General features: G+C 42.4%; 1 protein-coding gene across 34 annotated transcripts in view; it reads right to left on the bottom strand.

The window, feature by feature from the left end:
* Positions 1 to 24327, bottom strand: part of ENOX1 (ecto-NOX disulfide-thiol exchanger 1) — a 536764-nt gene that overhangs the window by 124647 nt on the left and 387790 nt on the right. For all 34 annotated transcript variants that reach the window (XM_070578360.1, XM_070578374.1, XM_070578365.1 and 31 more), the window contains 4 exons: positions 20972 to 21145; positions 19537 to 19743; positions 15754 to 15987; positions 4975 to 5187 (listed from right to left, as the gene is read on the bottom strand). In XM_070578360.1, coding sequence (XP_070434461.1) covers positions 4975 to 5187; positions 15754 to 15987; positions 19537 to 19743; positions 20972 to 21145 — 828 coding nt within the window. The remainder of the gene's footprint in view (positions 1 to 4974; positions 5188 to 15753; positions 15988 to 19536; positions 19744 to 20971; positions 21146 to 24327) is intronic.

Below are 24327 nucleotides of genomic sequence, written 5' to 3'. Positions count from 1 at the left end.
GTAACTGGTAGACTTTGATGTAGACCTTGAAATAAATCACAACTTTTTCTTTATGCTATTATTAACGGTTTTTGGTTTTTCCCCTTGGAGCAAATGCTATTTTTGCTCAAACTATGACGAGCAAGGTGAGGAGACAGGTGCATCTCATCCAGCTTAATGGGCTAACACTAAATGACATTTCCCTTCTCCTGTTCAACCAGTCAGCTATTTCCAACAAAATCTACATAGGGACCCACACTTTTACCCTTGGAGCATTGCAATGTACCTGAACTTTCCTGGAAGTTGTTAAATAAACCCTCCCTTCAGGACACCAGGCCAGCCTCACCTGCTCTAATAAGATAGTTCATCAATATATCTACTTCCAAAGTGCCTCAGAACAATTTCCTGACACTCTTGGCTTTCTAATGGAGAAGCTGCCATGGGATGCTATGGAGACAGCATTGACACCATGGAGATCTTTTATGTGAGAGGGAGCACTCAGGGCTACTGCTAAATGACCAGGAGATTTGCAGCCACTTCAGAGAAAGAAAGCTGAGATGCCATTCTTGAATTTTAGAGCTTAATAAGCCTAAGCGAATTCTAACTCATAAAGCCAAAATGTGATTCCTGTGGTGTTTGCCAGGAATATTAATGCAGATAAATAGGGGTATGACTGGTTCTGCTTTTGGAAACTGCAGCAAGTGTGTCAATCACTGTGGACTTTAGCAGTTATTGTTAGAAGCAGCCCCATGTACTGATACCAAACCCACCCCACCACACTGAATGGAGCTGGGGAAAGCAGAAAATGTGGTTGAGACAAACATCACTCCATCAGACATGGAACAAGATATACTTAAAATTCAAAGGATGATGAAATGTGCACACACCTAGCAGGTTAGCCAGGTCACGGCTAATATTTTCATGATGAGTGTTAGGATTTAGTTCCCCTTTGCATCTGGGGAGTAGTTATCTTAGTAAAAGCACGTAGAAAAGAATGGAAAATTCTGAGGTTGCTCAGAGAGATATGCAATCTTCCTGTTCCACCTCAAAGGCTTAATTCCAGCTCAGGCTCACATTTAAGGTATCTCCCACCTTCAAGTCATCCTGAAGGGTCTTGGCTATCAAGGACTCACACGAAGGCCCTTGAGGCAATTCATGCCTGGGATGTGTACTCCTTAGCTAGCACTGTGGGCTGTCAAGATCAGCTGGGATTTTCACAATCTCTGTTGATATCTGCTGGCTGCTGAAATACTTCCCAGAATGAAATTCCAGGGCTAGGTGGGATCTCCCAAATAGTAGCAGGTAGATGGGAAATGCCAAGGTTGTTGGACAGTTACATTTGGGGATATGTCAACACGAATTTTCCTGTTGACTCCTTCATCCCGACTCTCCTAATATCCACTAGCTTGCTACCAAGTATCTGGTAAAGTACAGCGATTTCCAACGAAAGCAATAGCAGTGAGCTCTGTTTTTGATTTGCTCGATTACACATGTAAGTTGAAACCCCATTATCCATGGACAGTGCCAACACCAATGCCAAAGTGCTCTGTGAGGTCCCTGGAAACTTCTGAACTCACTGTTTCAGGCTTCCTTCCTACCTTCCTTCCAATTTACTCATTCATTCATTTACTCACTCATCACCAGTATTTGTTGCATATTTCTATGTTCTAGACACTTGATACGTATTGATGACTAAGAGACATGTCCTTTCCTTTTGGATCCTTGTTCTAATAATCAAAAGCAGACAAATCACTAAATCATTACACATTTTGATAAGTGCTCTTAAAGACCTAAGAAGATCAGTGATGGTGAACAACTAGGAGAGAGTGGATCAGAAAGGCACCCTCTGAAGGGGTGGCCTTTCAGCCAAGACCTAAAGGACGAGAAAGATTCAAGCATGCAAAGACGGGGGGGGGGGGGGGGGGGGGGGGGGGGGGCGGGAGGGGGGAGGGTGCAGGGAAGAGCACATCAGAGGGAACCAGATGTGCAAATGATGCCCTGATGCTCGGAGGTGGGAGGCAGCTTTGATGGGTTCAGCAGGAAGGAGGTCAGTGGGGATGACGTGTGATGAGTCAAGGGAAAGCCAATGTTGAAGAGGCAGACAAGGAGAGCTTTATTGGCTGGGGAGAGGGAATGTTATTTCAAGAGCAGTGGGCAGCTACTCAAGGGATTTAAGTGGGGAAGATATGATCCGAATTATATGAAACGACATGTGAAAAACAGATTGAACTGGAGTAAAAGTAGAAAGGGAGAGACAATGTATGGCAAAAAGGGCAAAGTGCGTCCAAGTAGCCATTCTCCCCTTCTTCCTTACAATGAGAACTCCAATTTTATTCTGGAGAGCAATGGGCCCAGCCAAAAAAGTATATTTCCCATTTTCCTTGTAGCCAGGCAGGGCCACATGTAATAATTCTGCACAATGAGACATAAATGGAAGTCTGTTGGGGATCTTTGGGAAAGTTTTGCTTTCTTGCTCTAAAGGTATGCCTTCCTCTTTCTTTTTTCCTCATGCGATTCCAGCCTGTAAGAAAAGATGTGATGGCAGGAGCAACAGCAGTCATCTTAGACAACTATCTAGGAAAAGCTACTAGTATCATAGAAACCTTAGGCCTGACAACCTTGAACCACTGAACCACTGCCAACAAACACCTAAATCTGGATTTTTCTGTGTAAGAGAAGAAAAAACTCTATTTATTTAAGATAAAGTTTAGCAGGGTTTTCTGTTATTCACAGGTGGACACCATAGCTAACTGACACACTAAGCTATTATCTTAGTTCAGGCAGCCTGCACTTGAACGGTGGCAGTTGAAATGAAGAAAAGTGGGTCATTTTTGAATGCTGAAACAATGGGATTTCCTGATGGCCTAGATATGGGCTTTGATGGTGGAAGATGGTGCACATAAAAATTACTTATAGGATTTTGGTCTGACAATTTACTAAAATGAGAAGGAAAAACCCGAAGAGGAACAGGTTTGAAGATTAAAAGAATTCAATTTTTGATATTTTATGGACGAGGTGCCTAAGAGGTATCTGTGACAGTAATCTCCACTCTTGTGGTTTCCACGAGGTGGGATTTCCCTCAAAAATTCCAGGCCCTGCTCCATCCCTTCATTCCCTCCTTCTCAGGGAGAGAGGGAACCAGCCTGCCTGTGGTGCGCACTCATTTCCTGTTCTCGTCTATGCACTGGGTGGAAAATACAGGTGCCAGCTCCAGAGGAAGAAGCCTGTGGCCTTCAGTGCTGCCTGTGGCCAGATGCTCACTCCTGAGGCCCAGCATTAGGAAGCCCATTATTGCTGCAGATCTCAACCTCACTTTCCTGTTCAGCTTTTATGAGTAATAAAACACTGATATTTGGATCCCCACATGCTAGACCTCTTTGTTTCTCTCTCAGCGGCTTCAGACCTAGGCCAGCTTATACCTGTATAAAGTTAGTTACATGGTATTCTTTCAGCCATGAGATCAGGGCCTCATTTTAATAGATGCTTCTTTCAACAGATATGGCCAACGAATACTAAATTCCTCCCCAGTTCTAAGGGTGTCCGCCTTCCTGTCTCCAGTGTCAGAGTCAAGTCAAGCATTGAGTCTTGCCTGCCAGGTGGGACTGTAAATGGCATAAGAATGAGAATTTATTTAAAATGGATGCTAGTGAACAGAAGGTAATCGGTAATCATTCTACTGTTCAGGTATTTGGCTTCTTGTCATAACTTTGTTGGAGTTGTATTATTAGAATTGTGTGGCCTTTTCCTCTCTCCCTTCTCCCCATTACAAATCCACCGTCACCTTTCCTCTAGCCACTAATCCATTCTTTGCTTCCCTCCTTTAAAAAGTGGTATCATTTTTGGATGCCATTAGTGTTCTTGATCCTATCCCTGGAAACCCTAACTTCAGAAGTGCTGGACACACACGGTTGGATAAAGGGCCATTCCTCAAGACTGGGGAATCTATGCTATTCTATGCTGCTGCAAAAACGGTCTTTTGGCCACAAAGTCATATAAAAACACTTTTACATTTAAGATTCTGGTTTTTCATTCCCTCTCTCACCCATCCTAACAGATACACTATCCCTTGGGTTTACACTGATGAAAGAGGTGATAGGCATTTTGGCACATTAGAACATTGAAAATAACATTTATTCTCGGAATGAATATGTAAATCGCATATGTTGCGATCCCGTGCGGGGCCCTTGCAGCTGGTATGGAATGGAACGGGCATTGTTACAGTGTCATTCAGTGGCTTTTACCAGGCAAGGGAACATCAGCAGCTGTGATGCATTAGGCTGCTGTGACGTTAACTACAGACACAGATAGAGTGCCCATAAAAAAAACATACGCCCTTTTTTTGAATAGAGCCCTGGGTAATTACCCTGACTATTGTTCTATAAGAAAGCCCCATTTATACTCCTTCATCAATTTAGGATCTAGACATGAAAAATCACCAGCATTAAGTAGTTAGGGCCATTTGCTTTCCAAATGAAGAAAGGACAAAAGATAATCCTGCAGAAAAGTCTCGACTTCTGAGCCGCCATGCTGACAGCCAAGCTCACCTCAAATAAAGGATCCTGAGGAGGAGTTTTTCTGTCGGTACCTTCTTCCTAACCAGAGCCCAAGGACAATGCGTTCAGGGTCTGCTTCCTACTGTAGCCCTAGAGGGACATGCGGGGCTGTGCGGACAGCCACCCCGCAGGTGTGGTGTGAACTGCAGTGGGTCCAGCCGGCACAGACACATCTGGCTGCCCTGCCCTGGTGGCCGGGCTTGGTGTTCTGAGGAAAAGCTACAGAAACGTTGCTCACCTTGAGAAGCAAGCTCTCAGGGCAGGGTCCGTGTTCCTCCAAGTTGCCACAGGACATGAAATAGGTTATGAGGTTTGCCATTCAATATGGAGGAGAATGGGAAATTATTGAACTACTTACCCCCACATGAAAAAAAAATGAAATGAAATACAAAAGAAAAGGCAAAATCACAACAAAACAGATGGCCCCCAAAATTTTACTTACATTGAGTGAGGATTCCAGTTAAGGCGTTTTTAAAATTCTCCTTGGCTTCCTCCATCTCTTGCTCATGGGTGGCTTTTTCGTTCATTAGCCGGCGGACGTGGCTGTTGGCCGACTGCACCATGGAATAGAACTGGTTTGCGGAACGCCGATTCACTTCCCCTCGTTCAATCCAGGAAAGCAGCACTGTGATAGCCTCTGAAAACTTGCTATCATCTGGAAATGGAAAACCACCAAGGACAAATCACGCGAAGGCAAGAAAATATGCTTTACTTTGGTTCCTCTGAAAAGACGGAGCACGGCTCATCTTAGCGGATAATATTTTCAGAACCTGACAAATTAGCTTTTCTGAGACAAACTTCTCTATCACTTAACTTCTCTTTTCCCATTGAACTCCACAGCACCATACAACCATCCGAAGAACAAAGTGGGGTTCAGCCTCTCGTTTACCAACATGATGAGCTCAATTTTAGAAGATCTGTTCTGGGCATTCTTTGTAATACGGCACAACCTCATTCTTCCATCAGACTCTGATTTCTCTTTCTTAAGATTGGCTTGAAAAACTGTTATTAATCTATTTGGCCTCCACTTCATTTCTCATTCCTTCATCAGAAATGTTATACAGTGATACTAGTTTTCTGACTTGAAATCAGCTGAGTTAGTGTCAAAATGTGGAGGATAGATTAAATTACTTTAAAACTGGTTGCAATGTAAGATATCGTTCCCAAGGTGGTAGCAGGAGTAAGTCAATTCTCGTTCTACTGCAGTTCAAAACTAATTTCACTTTGGGTTTGATACAGCATATTTGGTTAGGCTGAAAAATAAAATATTTTGTTTTCAACCAAAGAGGACCTGTTCCGTGGGGTGGTCAGTGTTTGCCTTGGAAAGCTACTGGAAACACATCTGAACCTGGTATAAGGGGTGTATGTGGGCAACACAGGAGTGAGGAATGAGGTTCCATCTGTAAATAAGTGATAACGTTTATTTCAAAGAAACCAGAAAGACTTGCCTGTTCACGAATGGGAACTGGAACAGACCTGTGTTGTGCGGCTTGGAGGTAGAGAAAAAGCAAGTTTGAAGGTGATTAAGTTAATTAGAACTGGTAGTTGTATGTCAGTTATTACAACATTAATCGATCCTACTGCCGAAGGCTCATTGTACATTTCGCAGGCAAACTGTAGGGAACAAGTCTTTCCTTTGTTATTTTTCTACCCTTGGGACATGTGATTTAAGAAAAATATCCTACATTTTTCCAGTAAACTGGGTACAGTCTGAACAGTAAAAATAAGGAGTAAAATTAGACTAGAAGATTCAGATTCATACTCATTTATTTGACAAATCCTGAGAGCCTATGATGTTCTCTCCACTGGAGGGACATGAGAGACATCCTCATGCGTTGTTTTCACACACACACACACACACACACACACTCTCTCTCTCCAGATGAGAAGATACAGCATGATTTATGTTTGGTAAAGGTGTTTTAATTTACCCACCATATGTTTTTTTTAATCAACCATTGTTGTTAGTATTTTATACATGATACCAAACCTTCATTTCTGGAGCACTTTGTGAATTTTGTAGAGCACTGTAGAAACACCTTTAGTATCTTTTACCCCTGGAACCCCCTCATAGACTGGGGTACAACCTCCTTACTGTGGCTGTTGCTGGCTCAGGAGGTATGTGCACTGAATACAGAAGGATCAGCCTCACTCAGTGCATATGGAGTGTGCTCCACCTTCTCCAGGACGGAAAGCAGCTAATATCGACAGGCTGTTGATCAGCCACCATTCCAAGACCTCTCCCGCTGCGGCAGTGTCTGAGCTTGGGGATCAAAGCTTTTTTTCTGTGCAAACCTGCCCCCTCTGCCTTCATGCTTTCACCAGAGGAGATAACTGGCCCAGGGAATGCCCACAGGGCACCCTGCAAGTGAAAGACTCAAGTTTCCTTGAAAATCTCAACCCACAGGCACGAGACACACTCATTCAGTACCACAGCTGGCTCATACAATTTTGTTAACTCTGGAGTTTCAGTCTAAGTTCAACCCTCAGTGAACTCCAGCTGCAGTGGTTTCTTATCTCATTTCATGGACCGGAGCAGCTTGTATAAGATAAAATCCATCATACAACTTAACATTACGTTCAGCCCACGGAGAGGCCCATAATTTAGCAGTATGTTTGTGAGAGGCCCACTGCGACCGTTACAGTTAGAATAAATTTTGCTTCCTCGCACTCTCTACCTCTCTCCCTGCCAATATATGTTAGGAGAATGGACCTCCGAAAAGACAGCAGAAATAAACCTAACGCTTATAAGAAATCCTTTTTTTCCTTTTAAAAAATAACAACAAAAAAGAAAACACTGACTTCATGTACCATTTTTCCCCTTTGCTGTGACTTTCATCTCTACATAACACAAAGAAAAATCCTCAACGTTTTTGTCATAGAGCTTACGAGGAGAAGAGAGAGCAATGCTGTCTCATCTTTCTTCCCCTTGTGTACCAGTAGTTTTTCCTTCTCTAGCTTGAGGTCACTCAGTTCATAAATATCCTAATTTACTGTCAGAAAAAAGTGCTTAAAAGTGTATGTTTGTTCAAATGATCTAAAAATCAAATTTTATAGTTCTTCACTCCTAGACTTAGAGTATAAGTTCACCAGCAGATTATAGTTAATTGATAGTTTTCAGAAACAGAAACAGCATTTTTAGGATTAAGCAATTAAAAACATACAAGTTAGGGGCCAGTCCCATGGCTGAGTGGTTAAGTTCATGTGCTCCACTTCCATGGCCCAGAGTTTTACCAGTTTGGATGCTGGGTACAGACATGGCACCGCTTGTCAGGGCTATGCTGGAGCGGTGTCCCACATGGCACAACCAGAAGCACTCACAACCAGAATATACAACTATGTACTGGGGGGCTGTGGGGAGAAGAACTTAAAAAAGAAGATTGGCAACAGATGTTAGCTCAGGTTTCAATCTTTAAAAAATATATATACAATTTAAAAAGTAAGTAGGCGAAAGACATTTCAACAAGAAATAGTAGGCAGAATTCCATTAGTTTAAAAGAAGTAGTCATGCGTCGCTTAACAACGGGGATGCATTCTGAGAAACTCGTCGTTAGGCAATTTTGTCATTGTGGGATCATCACAGAGTGTACTCACACAAACCTAGATAGTATAACCTACCATACACCTAGGCTGTGTGGTACTAATCTTATGGGACCACCATTGTATGCGTGGTCTGTCAGAGACCAACACATCATTAGGCAGCACATGACTTTATATAGTTTTAAAAACTCCCAATTTCATCCTCATTTCCGAACTTTATGAAACTGGCAAGCCAATGCATGATTGATGTATTGACACTCAATTTAAATGTAAAGAACATCAGTTAAGGCATGACTGGTAAGTGTAGTCAATATCTGTTGCCATGTAAGAAGTAACTTTATATTAATTAACACTAGGCCAGTAACTCTCTCTGAATGGCTACAGGAGTGAATTGGGAGTGGTCATTTTCAATATCCAACTGTAAATTCAATTTTGTATTCAGTAGAAAGATCAACTGAGAAAACAGAAAACAATATAAACTAATTTAAACAGGATTTAGATTGCAGCATTATTAAAGCTATTCATGTGGAAAGAAATTAACACTGCTCATAAAAATCACATCAAAGACGCACTTATAAAAATTCCAGATACTTTCTGTGAACATGCTTAGGCCTAACTCTGAACATGGGTGCAGTTTAGAAATTAGAATGTGCAGATGTGCTTTTCCCACAGAAAGAATTGGGAAAATTGGCATATTATGGAATGAATATAGACCATTTTCTCATTAAAAACTGCTCAATGTTTTCTAATCAGGGTCCTCACAATGTCACACCTGGGTTACCGCAAATGTCTGCTCCACGGCCTCCCTTGATTTGCGTTTTGCCCTTCAATCCATCCCCCATTCCTTTCTCATCCTCTTCTCTGTTAAACAGCATGGCCATGCCTCCCTGCCTGAGCACTGGCTATGCACTCATCCTAGGGGCCTGCACATTCCTGGTCCAGCTGTCTGTTATTCTTCCCTTCAGACTCAGCAGAGGTGCCTTTCATCAAGGAAGCTTTCCTGGAACCCTAAAATGAATTGGGTGTCCCTTTGCTATGTTTCCACAATTCCCTGCATATCCTGCTATTAAAGTATTGGTCACTCTGTACAGTAATTACCGGTTTATGGATCCGTCTCCAGTTTTGAGGGGCTAACATGAGAATAAAACTTCTGTTAAAAACAAGATCCAAAATAGTCACGCTAAGCCCCACAACACCAAACTGATACTTAATTACAGTTTCAGCTCTCCCAGAAACAGAATCTTAAACCAGTCAATCAGGAATCACCTGGTCAGCACTAGTGAGATCATCTACCTGACAGACCCGTGCAGTCCCCTAAAGGGAAGTGACCTTGTCACAACCAATCCACTTTTTGCTAGTACAACTTCCTTGTCCTGCTCCCTTCTGCCTATAAAAGTCTTTCATTGTGTGCAGCTCCTCAGAGCTGCTTTCTCTCTGCTAGACGGGATGCTGCCCGATTCACGAATTGTTGAATAAAACCAATAAGATGCTTAAAATTTATTCAGTTGAATTTTGACACTTCCAAAACATATTCCAATCTTCTGGTCACTCTGAGATTTTCTCTTCGTAGAGTATATTTCATCACACTTTATTTCTAGAAGATTCGCAGTGATTAGTACTAGAAAGCCACAGATTCATGGTCAAAAGTTGGGAAACATCAGTTGATAAATAAACATTTAAGTCCCATGTGAAAGAGTATTTTCACATTGTTTGCCAGAGATAAATGTTCTCATGGCACTTAAGCTCCCTGGTCCTGTTATCTGTCAGGCCTCTGAGGTCACTGCCATTGGCAAAAAAAGTTAAGAGTAATGTCAGATAACCACACAGAGGCAAAGTCTTCTGCAGCAGGGCGCTAACCAGCTTATCAAATGACTCAATCTTTTTGAAAGCATTTTCAATTCTGGGAAGTTAATAACCGTTTTTAGCTTTGTGAAGAATAAATAAGATTCTAATTATTATCTATTACTACCTGAATCCATACCCATCTCATTTCATTTCTGGTTACCTTGACATTGTCAACCTCCCTCCCTTCCCTTCTCTTCCACGTTTATTGAGCACCTGGCATATGGTAGATATTAAAAAAAAACTGCGTATGGGATAAATCTTTGCTATTCAAAGACCACAAGCATGAACCTCATTTGGGAGCTTGTTGAAAAGGCAGACTCGCCCTTACTCAGGCTTCTTGACTCACAATCTGCATCCTCTTCCAGGTGATTCATATGCACATTAAAGTTTGAGAAGTACTGGAAGAAATCACTCAAGGAAAGCCAGGAGAGCAGGTTAGAAGCTCGTCTAAGTTAAGAGAGAATGAAAAGCAGAAATGGAAAACTGAGATAGTGGAGACTATTAAAAGGATCTGATGTGATTCTTAGGAGCTTTGTGAAGCCCTGACCCCAAAACCCCTCCCCCATTTAAAGAATAGCTGCTTAAACATCTGTCATCCCTATCCGAGGGAAGAAAATGTGAAAAAAAAGGTTGAAGGCTTGGAAACGGGCATAGAGATTACCACAGATCCTTTCGATGGAATGCTGGACATGGACTAGAGGATCCTTTCCAGCCCCTGCTGGTATGATCTGATCCTACAGGGGTGTGAACCTTTGATTGTCTTGGACTAGGTTATTTTACGACTCTGTAGGGATAGAGCATAAATTGTGAAAAACTGATAACAATGCAAATAATTCTTCTCCATAGAAATCCAAATGAATTTCTGTCCAGTAGGAAACATAAATCTTTATAAAGCAAATTCTGTTTTGAACCAGTTTTAACTTACTGATTTCCCCATTCATTAGTGAGTTAAAATCATTGGCATGTTTATTTTTTATTTGTAAGATGGTCATGATTTCGCTGCCATAGTATCCTTCAGCAGCCCTTGAACTGCAAGCTCATCAAAGGCAGAGCCATGCTGCAGTCCCATCTGAAACCCCAGGGTGTGGCACGGAGCCCAGGACTCGGCAGGTGGGGGACTTTAACCAAAATGATGTGTAGATAATGAAGGGGAAAAGGAAGCAAATTGGTAAGTAGTTTTTTCTTCCCCTTTGTGTGCAGAAGAAGATTTGGCTTTGAATTTCAGAACAATAGGTGGTTAAAATTCAGGCCATGGACAGTGAATATAAAAACTTAGGTGGGCTGTAGGACCCTTATTGATGGCTGAGTCGATAAAGGAACAACAGGAGGGAAGATTCCATGTTCGAACAAAATGTCTTGAGAACGAGAAAAACAAAAAGGAAGGCATTCTACAACACTTTTCTTTCCAAAGAAATAGGGACATGCACACATGTGCACGCACACATAGTGAATGGTGTGTCACTGATTTCTGGCTTCTATGATAGCTGGAAATAGCTCACATTGTACAATAACATGTTGACCCAAGAAGAATGGGAATTCCAGGATGGCCAAAGCATTGCTACTGCCACATTCCCAAAGTTTCACTCTGTGTCCCTAAACAGTGGACACCCCTAAACAAATCTTCATTTTCTGGCTGCTCAGTTAAGCATCAAAATGGCTGGTACCTTACTTATCCTCCAAATCATGGATAGCATAAAAGGCTAAAAGGCTATACGAATGGTTAATGCTCCCCTCTATCTCCCCCCGCCACACACACACAGACTTCCCAACTATTGAGTACCTATAAAAGATGAGAAAATTAAGGGAAGCAATATGAAAATGCACTGATTATTTCTGCTTTGGGGTCAAGCAAAATGCTTCCAGCTGGAATGGCCTACCTTGCCTCTGTGAAGGTCAGAAATGCCCAAGGAAGCGGTTCCCACGTGAGCTCCTGTGCTTCATATTTCCTTTGCCCTAAGAAAGGCAGCCTGGCTTTTAGCTAATGGAACTTCCACTTGGCTCGTAGCATTATTGATTTTTACTTTCTTGGCACTATAAATATTGACAACCATCTCAGCAAAATGCTGGCGCCACCTCCACCCTTTCCCCCTCTGGCAGGCTGACAGGGGCAGTTCTGTATGCAAATCGGAGCCTAGTCCTCCAGAAATTAGGGATGCTGATCCCAGGAGGGCTGAATTCCTAATGACACATCAGGGAATCCCAAGGGCGATGCTTGCAAAGCTTTGTCAAAACTTCACCTGATGCAGAGAGAAACTCTTCATTTCATCACATAATGAAAGATTAGGTGAAGCTTTCCAAAGGGGGTAAAAAGTACACAAAAACTTTTAAATGCTCTTGCCAGGAGAAACCCCCAGTGAATTAGGATATAATCTTTCCTCACTGTCGAAATCAATCTCTTCCTTCCACAGTCCAAACACAGGGTTCCTCCAGGGGTGGATGGTCTCTGTTAGACACACTGAAATTCATTATCTCATCTGCCTGGTGCTACTGTTTCCAATAAAGCGTAATTATGGTGTTATTGAGCTCCTCACTTTCTCAGAGCCATGCTATAAACTTTGGGTCTGTGAGCAGTTACTTCCCAGTCAGTCTTCATTAAGTTGAATTGTCTCAGAACAATGTCTATTTAATCAGCAGGGTGCCCGCTAATTTTCTTTTTTAGAATTGGTATTAACGTAACAGACACGCTAGTGCCTTATACACTATACAATTACAACTCATTGTTTCCTCTGAATTCAGAAGGCCCAGTGGCCGCTGATTGGGGTTACCTGGTCCCAGATGATCCTCTCTCCCTCAACCCACCACTGCCTGGCTAGTTGCGTCTCTTCTAGACAGCACCCTGCTCTTCCCATGCATAATAGTGAGTATGTACAGAGTGCTTTGTAATTGCCTCTGTCACTCAAGAAACCTAAACTCTCTGAGGCAGGGGCTTGCATGCTGTTTTCTTTCCTCCCAGTGCTTAGCACAGTACCAGGCATATAAAAAGAGCTCAACAAACACTTGTAGAGTGAAAGGAATGATGGCCAAGCACATATCATTTCCCTACACCTCTGGTCATGCCTGGTAGCACTACTGGCTGGGAACGCACCATGCTCATAGATCCAAACAGCTAAGGAAGAGAGAAAGAAATGAATTTAGTGAGCAGCTACTACGTGCATAGTTTTAACACTGGGCAGGATATGGGAACCTTGTGGGTCATCATAAAGACTTGGCTTGCATAGATTTTGCTGGATAAAGCTGATTTTCAAAAAGAAAATTTAAGAATAAACAAGTATATTGTAAAATGGGAAAAAAAATAATAAACCTAAGACAGCAAGATGTCTCAGGGGAGGAAAAAAAATCAAATCCAATTAGGTATTTTCACATTGCATCTCCATTTCCTTTCTCACCCAGTCTTCTTCACTAGGTCTCGACTGCATTTTTGTCTCCACATCAATGAAATCATCTTCAGGGAAACAGTTTCCCTGGCTCCTCCTGTCTGGCTTTGCAGCGTTATAAGGAGCATGGAGTGGATTTCCTCTCTGAGGCAGCCAATTTCCTAAGCAATTAAATGCTGTTTATATTCCAAACCCTGAGCTTGGGTTGAAATTGTCAAGCTTGATATTACCTGACTGTTGCCTAAGATGTATCCCCAGCTAGTTCATTCTACTCTAACAGCCATCTATTAAAATTTCCAATCTGTTCTCTCCTCAAGGGATCACACAGTACTTGGCAAAGGTGCAGCTTCTAAATTCTGCAAATTATACTCATCTACATAAATATATATTTTTGAAATGGCAAGGCTTGCAAATTACTTCACCAAATTGACATCCCCATCTGCTATCCTCTAACAGGAAAGGCAATGGTGTGTACCTCTTACACGCATCGGCACTTCTGTGCTGGTTTCTTAAAAAGAACATACCGTAGATGCCAAGCTTTTGTGAAATCCCTCCACGAGGTCACAGAACCAAGGCGTTAGTCTTTACCACTTCTAGGTGCGGACATGACTGAATACGGTTTAGTCTGTGAAGCTCACAGGCTGATACTACACAATGTACTGGGTATTTTAAAAAAAATTATTTGTTCCAAAATCAACACTCCTGGTTGATGTTGCTCTTTCTCATTCTGGCCACTCCTTATGGTTTCTAGCCTGAATGGAAAAGTGAGATGATGCCTGCATTTGCATTTTATATGCTTTTTATTAAAGGGACAGCTACAGTGTATGTATTGAAATCTGTAAGACACACCTTTTCAGAGCAGCAGAACATGCACCAAAAGCATTGGCAAGAAGCACTCTGTGGTTAAAATGGGACATTTCAGTGGCAACTGCAGCTGATAAGGGCTTCCCAAGGCCTGGACAGGGGATGAAGGCTAGAAGTCTTTTTTTAAAAAATTATTTTTTAAAGAAATAGAATGTCAACTTCCTATCTTCCTAAAATAGGTTTTGGGCAGCTTTTCACATATTTTCTTCAGTGTAAACATCCAATCCACTTTACACACTGCCATCAATACACAAGCTATGCTCTAAAATACTCAAAGGATCAATCACATCTCTCCTGTTGTAAGAAATCTTTAATGGCCTCCCCATTGTTTATGGCATAAAACCCAAATCCAGTGGCAGCCTTCAGGGCTCCACCAACTGGCCCGAGACTGCTTTTCCAGCTTCACCTTGCTCTATAAACTTTCATGCAGTGTGCGTGTTTGACGGAGCAGGTGACATGCCTTTCTCCCCCATGCCTTTGTTTTATTTACTTATATTTATTTATTACATGTGTCATTATTTCCAGGGCTCCAGCTTCTGACTAGGAATTCTTTAGACCCCTTCTTCTCCTGAGGGAAAAATCTCGCTTATCCTGCAAAGTTCAAATTCTGCCTTCTCTGTGAAGACTTTCTTGAGAATTTCCTCAACATTATTCACACTTGTCTCTGAGTTCCCAAAGCATGTTGCTCACATGTTGGTTGACAATCAGGTCATTTGCTCTGTATTACAGTTAGTCATTTACTTGTAGACACCTACATGTGGCCAGTGACTGTGACCTATGTTCTGTCATTAAAACCTGGCATGTCCAATGGCTGAGGAGGGTCTGACCATCATTTGCCTGTAAAATGCACAGATGCTGTTTAGGTCACACAACTTTGATCAACAGTGGAACAGAGTTCACACACATCATCCTAACTTCGAAATCTGGTCCCTCCCCAATCCTCTGTACTAAATGATAGGCAGATTCTAAAGCGTCCATGTCTTTCTCTCCCACAGCATCAAACACCAGAAGAGGAGCACAGCAAACATTTAAAGAAAAGAAATATATGTGCTCTTCTTCCTAATTATCCTGTAGGTGTTAAGAGTGTCCTTCAATTCCATCTCTGAAGACAGGGATCCTAGTCTACATTTCTCTTCTATCCTCCACAGACCCACCTCCGTTTCTGATGTGCTTCAAGGGAGGCGTTGAGGGTCCACCACAGGTGCAAACTCTACAGAGCCGGAGAAACCCCAGGACCTGCCCAACCACAGGAGTAGACACTGGCCCAGTCAATCAACACGGGTCAGAAGCTAGTAGCCTGCTTTGGGGCTGGCGCTGATGACTCTCGTGCCCCTCCTTCCATGAGTTTTGTTGATTACACTACTCACTTATTCATGAGAACACATGTGAAAGCACTGGAAAGGGGCAGGGCTGTGTTCCAACCAACATGTGGAAATCCAGGTGTCTCCTGCTTCCAGGTGACCCAGTTCACATGAAATCAGCACATGAAGGGACAACAAAAACACACGGGGTTTCTGCGCTTTGGGATCACTGCGTTTTTCTTTTAGTGAGCACTGGCTAACGCTGAGGAACAACAGCGAGAGTGAACGGCCTCATACCTTTCAGCTTCTCGGCCAGCAGGGCGGCCTCGTGCTCGGAGTAGTGCATTATGGCCGGCGGCGAGGGCGGCCGCAGCCGATCCTCCTCCAGCTTGCGCCGGTGCCGCTCCTCACGGGCGCGCATCCTCTGCTTGCATTCCCACTCGTAGAAGTCGTCCCTGGCCTGGGCAAAGTCCACGTGAAGGCGGCCTGAATCCTTTTTGTCCGTGCTAGACCCCAATCGCATCCGGTAACCTGAAACCAATGGAAAGTCAGGTCACATCACAGTGCAACAATGACAAGGGTGCAGTTTGGTCCAGGCCCCCGGGGTGCACTAGCAGGGAGCTCTCACTTATTTCTGTGCCCTTGCAAAAGACACCCTCCCCATGGGAGGTGGGAAGCAGTTATCTTCCCCCGGAACCTGGAAGCTCTGCCACGTTAAGCCTCTTATAAATTTGGGGATAAACACACCTCTGGGAGGTGTCTCACAGGGTCACCTGCCAGTCTTCAAGCCAGTGTTACGGAGGATGATCTCAAGAACCAAGGTACTTACCACAACTCCTTCTTCCCTCTGGCTTCCAGGAAGCTCAGAAACAAATTTGGCATGTAGCATTTTTCCCCCTTTTTTATGGCCTTGATATTATATTTTCAATTTGCTGTAACTCTATTGCATAAGCTCTCAAATTCTTTTTAGAAAGAGGTGGAGTAGGAGTAAATAAAGAGTATCTATGTTATTTAAAAAGATCTACAAAGCAAATTCCACCACACCTCAGTCACAGGCTATCACTTCATTCCCCTAGAAAACGCTGCTGCTCAATTCTCTCTCGGCAGCTGCTAAAGCCACAATTACCGAGGCAATTTTACAATGCTGTTTTATTTCCACTTATCCTCTAGGGCACGCAGGAGAATATTTTACCTTCAATCAAGTGGCCTCGCCTCTGCCTTCCTCACAGCCCGGCGGCACCTCACCTGGCATGCAGCACGGCACAAATTGTCCACACAATCTTTGAAGGCCGCGGGAGCGCATGCAAGAGCCCAGAGCTAGACCAAAAACGGGCCTGGAAATCTTTGGGGGATTTACTATGAGCTACCCAACATAGAAAGATTATGAAGAGAAACTTGATCTGAGAAATCAACACAAACAGAACCAAAACCAGCCAGTGAGCCTAACTTCAAATGAGGAAGACTCAGCTTTGAGGTTGCTCTTCAGTTTGGGGTACTCAGATTTTGAAAACATAAATTTAGGTCCCAGCGGGACCACAGCTGTCAGGGGTTGCCGGAGGAAAGAGCAAAAATAAGCACTTTCGCTGTGCAGGGGCTTTGCAAAGAAGAACCCACTGTGAAATGCTAGGTTGCACTGCACTGATGTTCAAGATCTCGTGGTAGATTTCAATGGATTATCTTGGTATTTGGGGTTGAAACTCAGCTGAAAAATCCCTGTTGAGGCTGGCTTTTCCCCAGCAGGGCACTTCACACCTTTGAAAAGTTACAAATATGAAACAGAGCTCACATCTGATGCCTGGTATGCCCTTCTCCCTCCTAGCTTTCATCGGTGGTATCTAAAAATGGTAAGATATAATACCTACAAAAAACACCAACATCTGATCACAGATGAGCAGAATTAATGCTAAAGCAGAGTGTATCTTGGTTGTGGGCCATGGAAACTTAACAAGTCAGCAGGCACAATGATATATACATAACAGCTGAGCAGGCAGGATGGCCTGAGACTGGCCAGCTGTCCCAACTGGCCAGGCAACTTTCCCCTGCTCATGTCCAGAGCATCGCTTTTCAGACATCTCTGGTTCCAAAAAGCACCCTCTCTTTCACCAAAACATCATCATTAAGGCCTTAAAAGAGACCCTGATGAGGCTGAGTCTAAAATTAGCTCGGCCTTCAAATTCCAACGGCCCTAAAATTAGACAGGCCTTCCAGCTGGGCTCAGGCTCGCAGAAGCTCGCATGCAGGAGGGGCAGCCTTCCTTCCATCCTGCCCCTCCAATTAATCAGCCTTTCAGATCTTCCCTGGACTGATGCTGCAGCCTCTGCGGGGCAGCTGAGGCGGAGCCAGGAGACTCCTGTGCCCCAAGGGCAGGGAGGCCAGAGGTGAGGCCTTGGCTGTGGGTTCCTCCTGTCACAATGGGGCAAACCAGGGAACAGTCAGGGCCCCGCTGAGAAGCAGGACAAGGGCCCGAGCTGGGAAAAGCAAAGCATCAAGGTATAAATAAAGCAATACCTTTCAGGTGCCTAAATTTGGGCCTCTTTGTCTTTGGCAGTGTCTTATGGGGTTTCTGATTGGGTTTAAGCATCGTATTATGTCAGTGTTGAAAAGCATCTATGATCTAGTCTAATCCTCTCATTTAATGGGGGGGTGGGGCAGGTAAAGTAATAGTTTGATTGGGAGAGCTGTGCTTGGAACCCAAGTTCCCAGACAGGGTTCCTGAGAAACAAGAATCAGCCCTTCCTTATCACCATCCGGATACTGGTGTTAAAAACAACCATTTACTGAATGGCTCCTATGTTGCAGGCACCCTGCTAAGCACTTAGTATCCATTATTTTGATTTATTCCTCATAACAACCCTAAGAGGTAGTACTGTTACTGTCTCGATTTTGCAGATGAAAGAGGCTCAGAGAGAGGTTGTCTTGCCCAGGGCATGTGAAACCCAGTGCATGCGCTCGACAGAATCCTCCATTGTCTAATAGATTGCTCTGATGCTATAGCAAAGAATACGTGAAAAGTAAAACAGAGCTGTTAGTGTGCTGTAAAATATTTTCAGTCTATGTTTTGTCTTCCATCTCCATTTTGGAATGCTTTCAGATTTTTTTTTTCCACTTTGTAAGGTTTTATCAGAATAACGGTTTTAAAGTTCTCCATATCACTAGTTCAGGAAGGTCTGTGCGGGGCTGGAATAACCCCAAGGCTGCTGGGGTTTGCAAGAGAATTTCATGGCAATAGGGACCACCTGCAGAGATGAAGTAAACCTGGCAGTAATATTCAGCTGTGTGTGGTTTTTTTCCTGTTCTCTTCTCACCTCCCCCCATTAGCTTTGCCTCAGGAATAGGGAGGTGGTGCTCTGAGTGACAGACTGAAATATGCAGATGGAGAGTGTGAGGGAATGGCAATGAGTCAAATATAAAAATACGTCCTTCTGAAGCCACGTTATCAACACCGGCCCCATAATTCTTAGATTTGGCAAAGGCATTGTTGACAGACTCCATACACTTGCTTCAACACCCACAGAGTGGAAGGCGGCATTAGGTCTAATTTCAACATCTGTAAAAGTTTCCCATATAAACTGGCACCAAAGAAGCAGGGATCATGGGGCGGGCTTAACCAAGCTAAATGCACTCGCAACTGGGCAATGATTTGGGCCTTCCCCTAGGGCCCACCAACTATTTTCTGTGAGCAACTGACCTTGATTTGGTACCCTGGTGTCTAGAAAGTGAACCAATTTTGAAAAACTGAAATTATGCTGAGAGAGTACTTTATCCCCCCAGAGAATTACATCCAATAATAATAATGGTCCTCAGTATTCATAATATTGCTTTTCATCTAATAAGCACTTGAGAACATTAATTAGAAACGATGGAATTCCTAAAGACGGGGTGGTGGGGGACCGTTCCTGTGGTGAGGTACATTCACAGACTTAACAGAGTGCTTCTGGCAGGCAAGGAAAAAGGCAGAATTCCTCCTAGCCCCAAACTGTGAGGACTTTATTGTGTATTAAGGGAAAGGGGAACAAGCTCATATTAACATCACAAAACATAACAAAATGCCTGGAAAACCCCTTATGTAATGCAAAGTACCAGAAAGGTAAATGGCTTTATCAACCATGAATTCCTCTGCAAAGCGAATGTGACAAAAATTCTTCTTGCTTTTCCGAATCGCTGTAATATCACCGCACTGCTCAAAGACTTCTTGAATAATTTCCTCAGTAGCATTTTCTGGTAATCCTCCGACAAACACAGTCTTACACCCAGGAGGTCGTTCTCTTGTGGAAGGAGGCGGAAGATCTAATAATCACAACAAAACAGAAGGTTTGGCCTTTTATTTCTCTGCGCTGTTTTTTTCAGGTTCACCCGGCAAAAGCAAGACTTGCAGAGTAACTTTCTTCGTTCTGAGTAATGATAGATTTCTATACCAACTTACATTGATCCCGGGCTGTCTTGTTTTTTATGTTCCTCTCCCCTCCTCCTCCCAACCTTTCTTTACTGTCTCTGTTCATTTCTACACACAGTGGCTATGCTTGTCCGCGAACAAAGATAAAGCAAATGTTAGCATAATTTCATTTCTCCTTCATAATGCAGAAGTGTTTTTTTCCCCAGAAAAAAGGGGAAAAACACTTCACAGAGTACAAAGCACGATGAAATGACAACGTGATGAAAAGCCTCGGCTTGCTATCTGCTTTGTCTCGTGGCGGGATAATGGCGCAGTAAGGCGGAACACAGGGAGCAGACATGGAAGCACGCGCACGACTTACTTGTCTGGGAAACACCGGGCCTGGAAGAAATACTTTTTTAAAAAAATTATTATTATTCGCATTTAAGTGAGCAAACTATTAAATTTGGGGGAGGCTGTCTAAAAAGATAAAATGTACACTGTCACAACATTTTACCTAGTTTATATGTAGATTACTAAAGCAATCTTCTGAAAAGTCCACTTAAAAAAGGCAACACTGATTAATATGAATAAAAAAAAATTCTAGCTATTTAAGCCCATAAACGTAGTATCTGAGGCTAAATGGAAAAAAAAATTCTTTCCCATTTATTTCATCAAATGTATGTTTCCTTCAAGCAGATGCAATTTGGTCCAGAAACTCTGAGATGTAGGCTCCCCCCAAAACTGCAAATTGCCAAATTAATTCAATTTTCCATCTAGCAAAACACATTTCAGAGTTTTTTCTCCCACATTTGTGAAGATGGATGGAAGTGCTCACGTATTTCACACTATGTTCTGCAGCAAATGCTAGGCTTCATTGCACGCAAAAACATTCTTAATGCTCGATATGCATCCTCAAATCAGACATACTGCCTTCAGGGTATCAATTTAGCTCCTGGACAGACACATGGACACATGCCCATATATTTGTCCTAATCTAGAAATAGAGACTTTCTGCAGAATGGATCCCCACTCTGTGTATCTATGTGGCAAAATTTTGAGTCATATCTGAAAATGAATGCAATACTACACTAAAAAAGAAATTTAAATTGATGAGCAAATATTTCTCAACGCATCACTTACTTGGATTTTGAGGAAAAAGGGTACAACTTTTGCAGTGGATTATTTCTTTGACGACAGCCACTTCTGTTGGCGGTGGGGGTGGTACCAGCCCCAGGCCTGGTATCATTGGGTTAATGGGGGTGATTCCAGTCATCATGTTGAGGCCTGGATCAAAGCCTGGTACACAGATGGAGTCTGTAAAGAACGTAAGATAAACATTTTTGCTGGAGGATCTTAAATCAATTTTTGTTGTTGTTTTTGCTGCATTCCTGCAAAGATTATTTGCCTTTATGCTTTTTATTTTTTAGGATTTTCTCCTGGCATAAGATGTAGCATTATAATAAGCTCTTCAAGAAAGGTAAAGAGAAAATGAAAGATGAACTTAAAACTATGCGAAAAGGAAATTATATTACTTAAAATATTAACACGGCAGAACAGAACACAGCATATTAAAGTGTAAAATCATGCACCATGAAGCTTTGCTATTATTGTGAATGCGATTTTGTGTTTCTTAACATTGGTGTATTGTTTACACTGCCTTATGACCCAGAATGTGGGAAGAATATCATTTAATGTTGAAGTGCCCGGTGAATCTAATTGTCAACTTGGTTTTATCAAAAGAGCCTTCTTACCCAAATGACCTAGATTTAGGAAAGTTCAATTTATATGTGCATACTTTATAATGATACATTCAGGTCCAACCTAACCTATCTCCCCCAGGAAATAAAAAACAAAGAGTGATTATAATTACTATGGCTGGGTTAGATACATGTAGGCACAAAATTAGCTATATACGCTTCTGAGTTCGATTGGATAATCACACATTTTTCCTATAGTTCAACTGACAAATAATTGACCCAACCTTCTGAAATCTTCATGTCTTGTGTGAAAAACAAATTTATGCCTGTATAAAAAATGGAAGGGGGCAAAAAGGATGGATTTTTCCAATATAAACACTGACTTATTTTTAGTGTGATAATGAAGAAGTAATTACAAGGGTGATGTACAGGGATTTTTTTTTTTCTTAAATAAGACCTTTGTAAGAGCAGGGATTGTTACAAAATACTGTATTGAGTTTCTAAGAGTAGCTGCAAAGGGGAACCCCTCTCCTGAGAGTTTGTCTGTTTACAAGAAACAGATACTCTCACTGGTGGTGTGATAATGTTCCCAGGAAGACAAACAGTAGCAGCACAGATGCCACCAGGAATAGTCATGGTGACCCTTCCTACAGTCCTCAAGGTGAAACTTCCTTCTCTTCTTTTCTCTTCCTCTCCTATCTTTTGCTCCCTCCTCAACCTAGATTATTCCATTCTTCCTTCCTGCCCCCTCTCCTTTGTGGTTCTCATGTCTAGCCCACCTTTGGCCCCCTGCGTGGCCTCACTCCTTACTCTCCTGTGCTGAAAGATCAGATAAGCCCAGAGGCAGATGAAATGACAACTACACTCTTTGTTTACAAAGACACTCCAGAGGATACTGAAGGACCAGCATAAACTTTTCCTTTCTGGGAGAAGGTTTATTACAGCTTCCCTCCAGCTACCCTGGATATTTCCACTCCTCCTCTGGGTTAAACAGAATATGCAGAGTGATCCTGATCTATAAGCCCAAGAGGACTGCTGTCCCATTTACTAGGAAATCCATTTAATTTGATAGCGTAGCAGTGTGACTTCAATAAAATCAGGGGTTATTTTTGGTTTGGGTCTTTTTTTTTTTAAAAAAAACCCCTAAATGTAAATGCCAAAGAAGCATTCTGTGTTAAAGTAGTGACCTTCACATTCGAGGCACTTCTTCTAGTCATTATGGTTCTCAGTTTCCTCGTCTGTAACATGAGATTTCTGACAGGATAATCTCTTGGACCACTAGCATTCTAGGACTCCAGGATTCTGTTCTGATGTTGCTCAAAATGAAGTGATATACAAAAGACATAAAAGTTTGGAAGCAACAAAGACAAGACTCAAACTTTGCTTATTCATTTGAAATCCCCATCAAGTTTCACAGGTCTTATTCCCATTTTACAGATAAAGAAATTGAGGCTTAAAGCAGTGCAGTGAAATTTCCAACATCACAAAGCAAACAAATGACAGAGTCAGAACTAGGGCCCGGGTCTCTGGCTCCTTATTTAAACTCATCTCTTTTGACTACTTCAAAGTTTCCACCTAGAATGACCCAACTGGATCATTCACCTAATACATGCCACTACTAAAAATTTACTCTTAAAAAAAAAAATCAAGATGTAGCCCTCTGATTCAGATGCCAACTCTAAAAGAGAAGTTCCAGAATAGAATGGTTTTCAACGTCATCATCATTGAAATAACGTAGTGGCTTCCAAGGTAAATATATTAGAAATAGGAATATTGGCAATGGGAATATTGGCATGCTTATGCCTTTATTTAATCTCATTTCATCCATAAGATCCGTCTGTTTCTTTCCTGGCCCGGCCCTCACTATTGTTTGCCAACACAGGGTGATTTAAGACTGAAACTGCTCAGGACGGCAAACCCTGACACGCGAGCCCTGTGAATTATCAGAACCAGATGGTCTCCGCAAATGAAATGAAGAGCTCAGCGCTTGCATTCTCTTTAGTTGTGACAGACTTCTGTTTTCTTTTTGAAGGCCAAATAAATAAATACGTCTTCAGAAATGGGGATGAAAGACGCTACTCTTGAGCAAGATATTTTAATATCCAGCAAGAGCTACTTTGCTTTTTCTGAGACATCAGCATGCACAGACTATGAGGTTTAATGGAACCTGTATGGTGTGTGCAGTAGCTTGACAAGAGCTGAGGAAGGAATTAACACTTAAATTATGTGGGACCTCACAGGATCTGAGCTTCGGTATTCGAGAGAGGGAAGTAGGGAAGGATGAGACTTTTTTAAAAGAAAGTAAGAACCCATTACTTATTAACAATATATGAGCAGATGGAAATTGTTTTCTCAAAAAGCACAGGAATGTATTATGTACTAACTCGTTAAAGCAAATGCACAATTCTGGAAAGTCTGAGAGAGACACACTCACAGGAAGACAAAGGTGAGGAGAGAACGTACGCTCTAAGAGTCAGTTCCTTGTCTTACTTAGAAAAGGTGCCCCTGTGAACTTCAGAGATAATGAGTTCTAATTCCACTCAGGGAAAAAAGGAAGAGGGTTTAAATTGCAGCAAGAAAGAATCCAATTAAGTATATAGTAGAACTTTCTTTTTAAAAACTGTACTTAAAATAGAGGAAGGGTTATTTATTTCAAAGCCCGCAGCCCTGTCCGGCTCCTCTCTCTATCGCTGACCACAGACACAGAAGCGGCAAGGCCAGGACTCAGCAAATGTTTCTTTTTAGTTCTCTTTTCCCAATGGACAGGACAAAAACAGAAAGAAAAATCCTGTTTACTGA

Source organism: Equus przewalskii, chromosome 16, assembly GCF_037783145.1.
Source record: "Equus przewalskii isolate Varuska chromosome 16, EquPr2, whole genome shotgun sequence".
Taxonomy (NCBI): domain Eukaryota; kingdom Metazoa; phylum Chordata; class Mammalia; order Perissodactyla; family Equidae; genus Equus; species Equus przewalskii.
The sequence above is the reverse complement of the archived record's forward strand: the minus strand, read 5'-3'. Positions and strand labels throughout refer to the sequence as shown.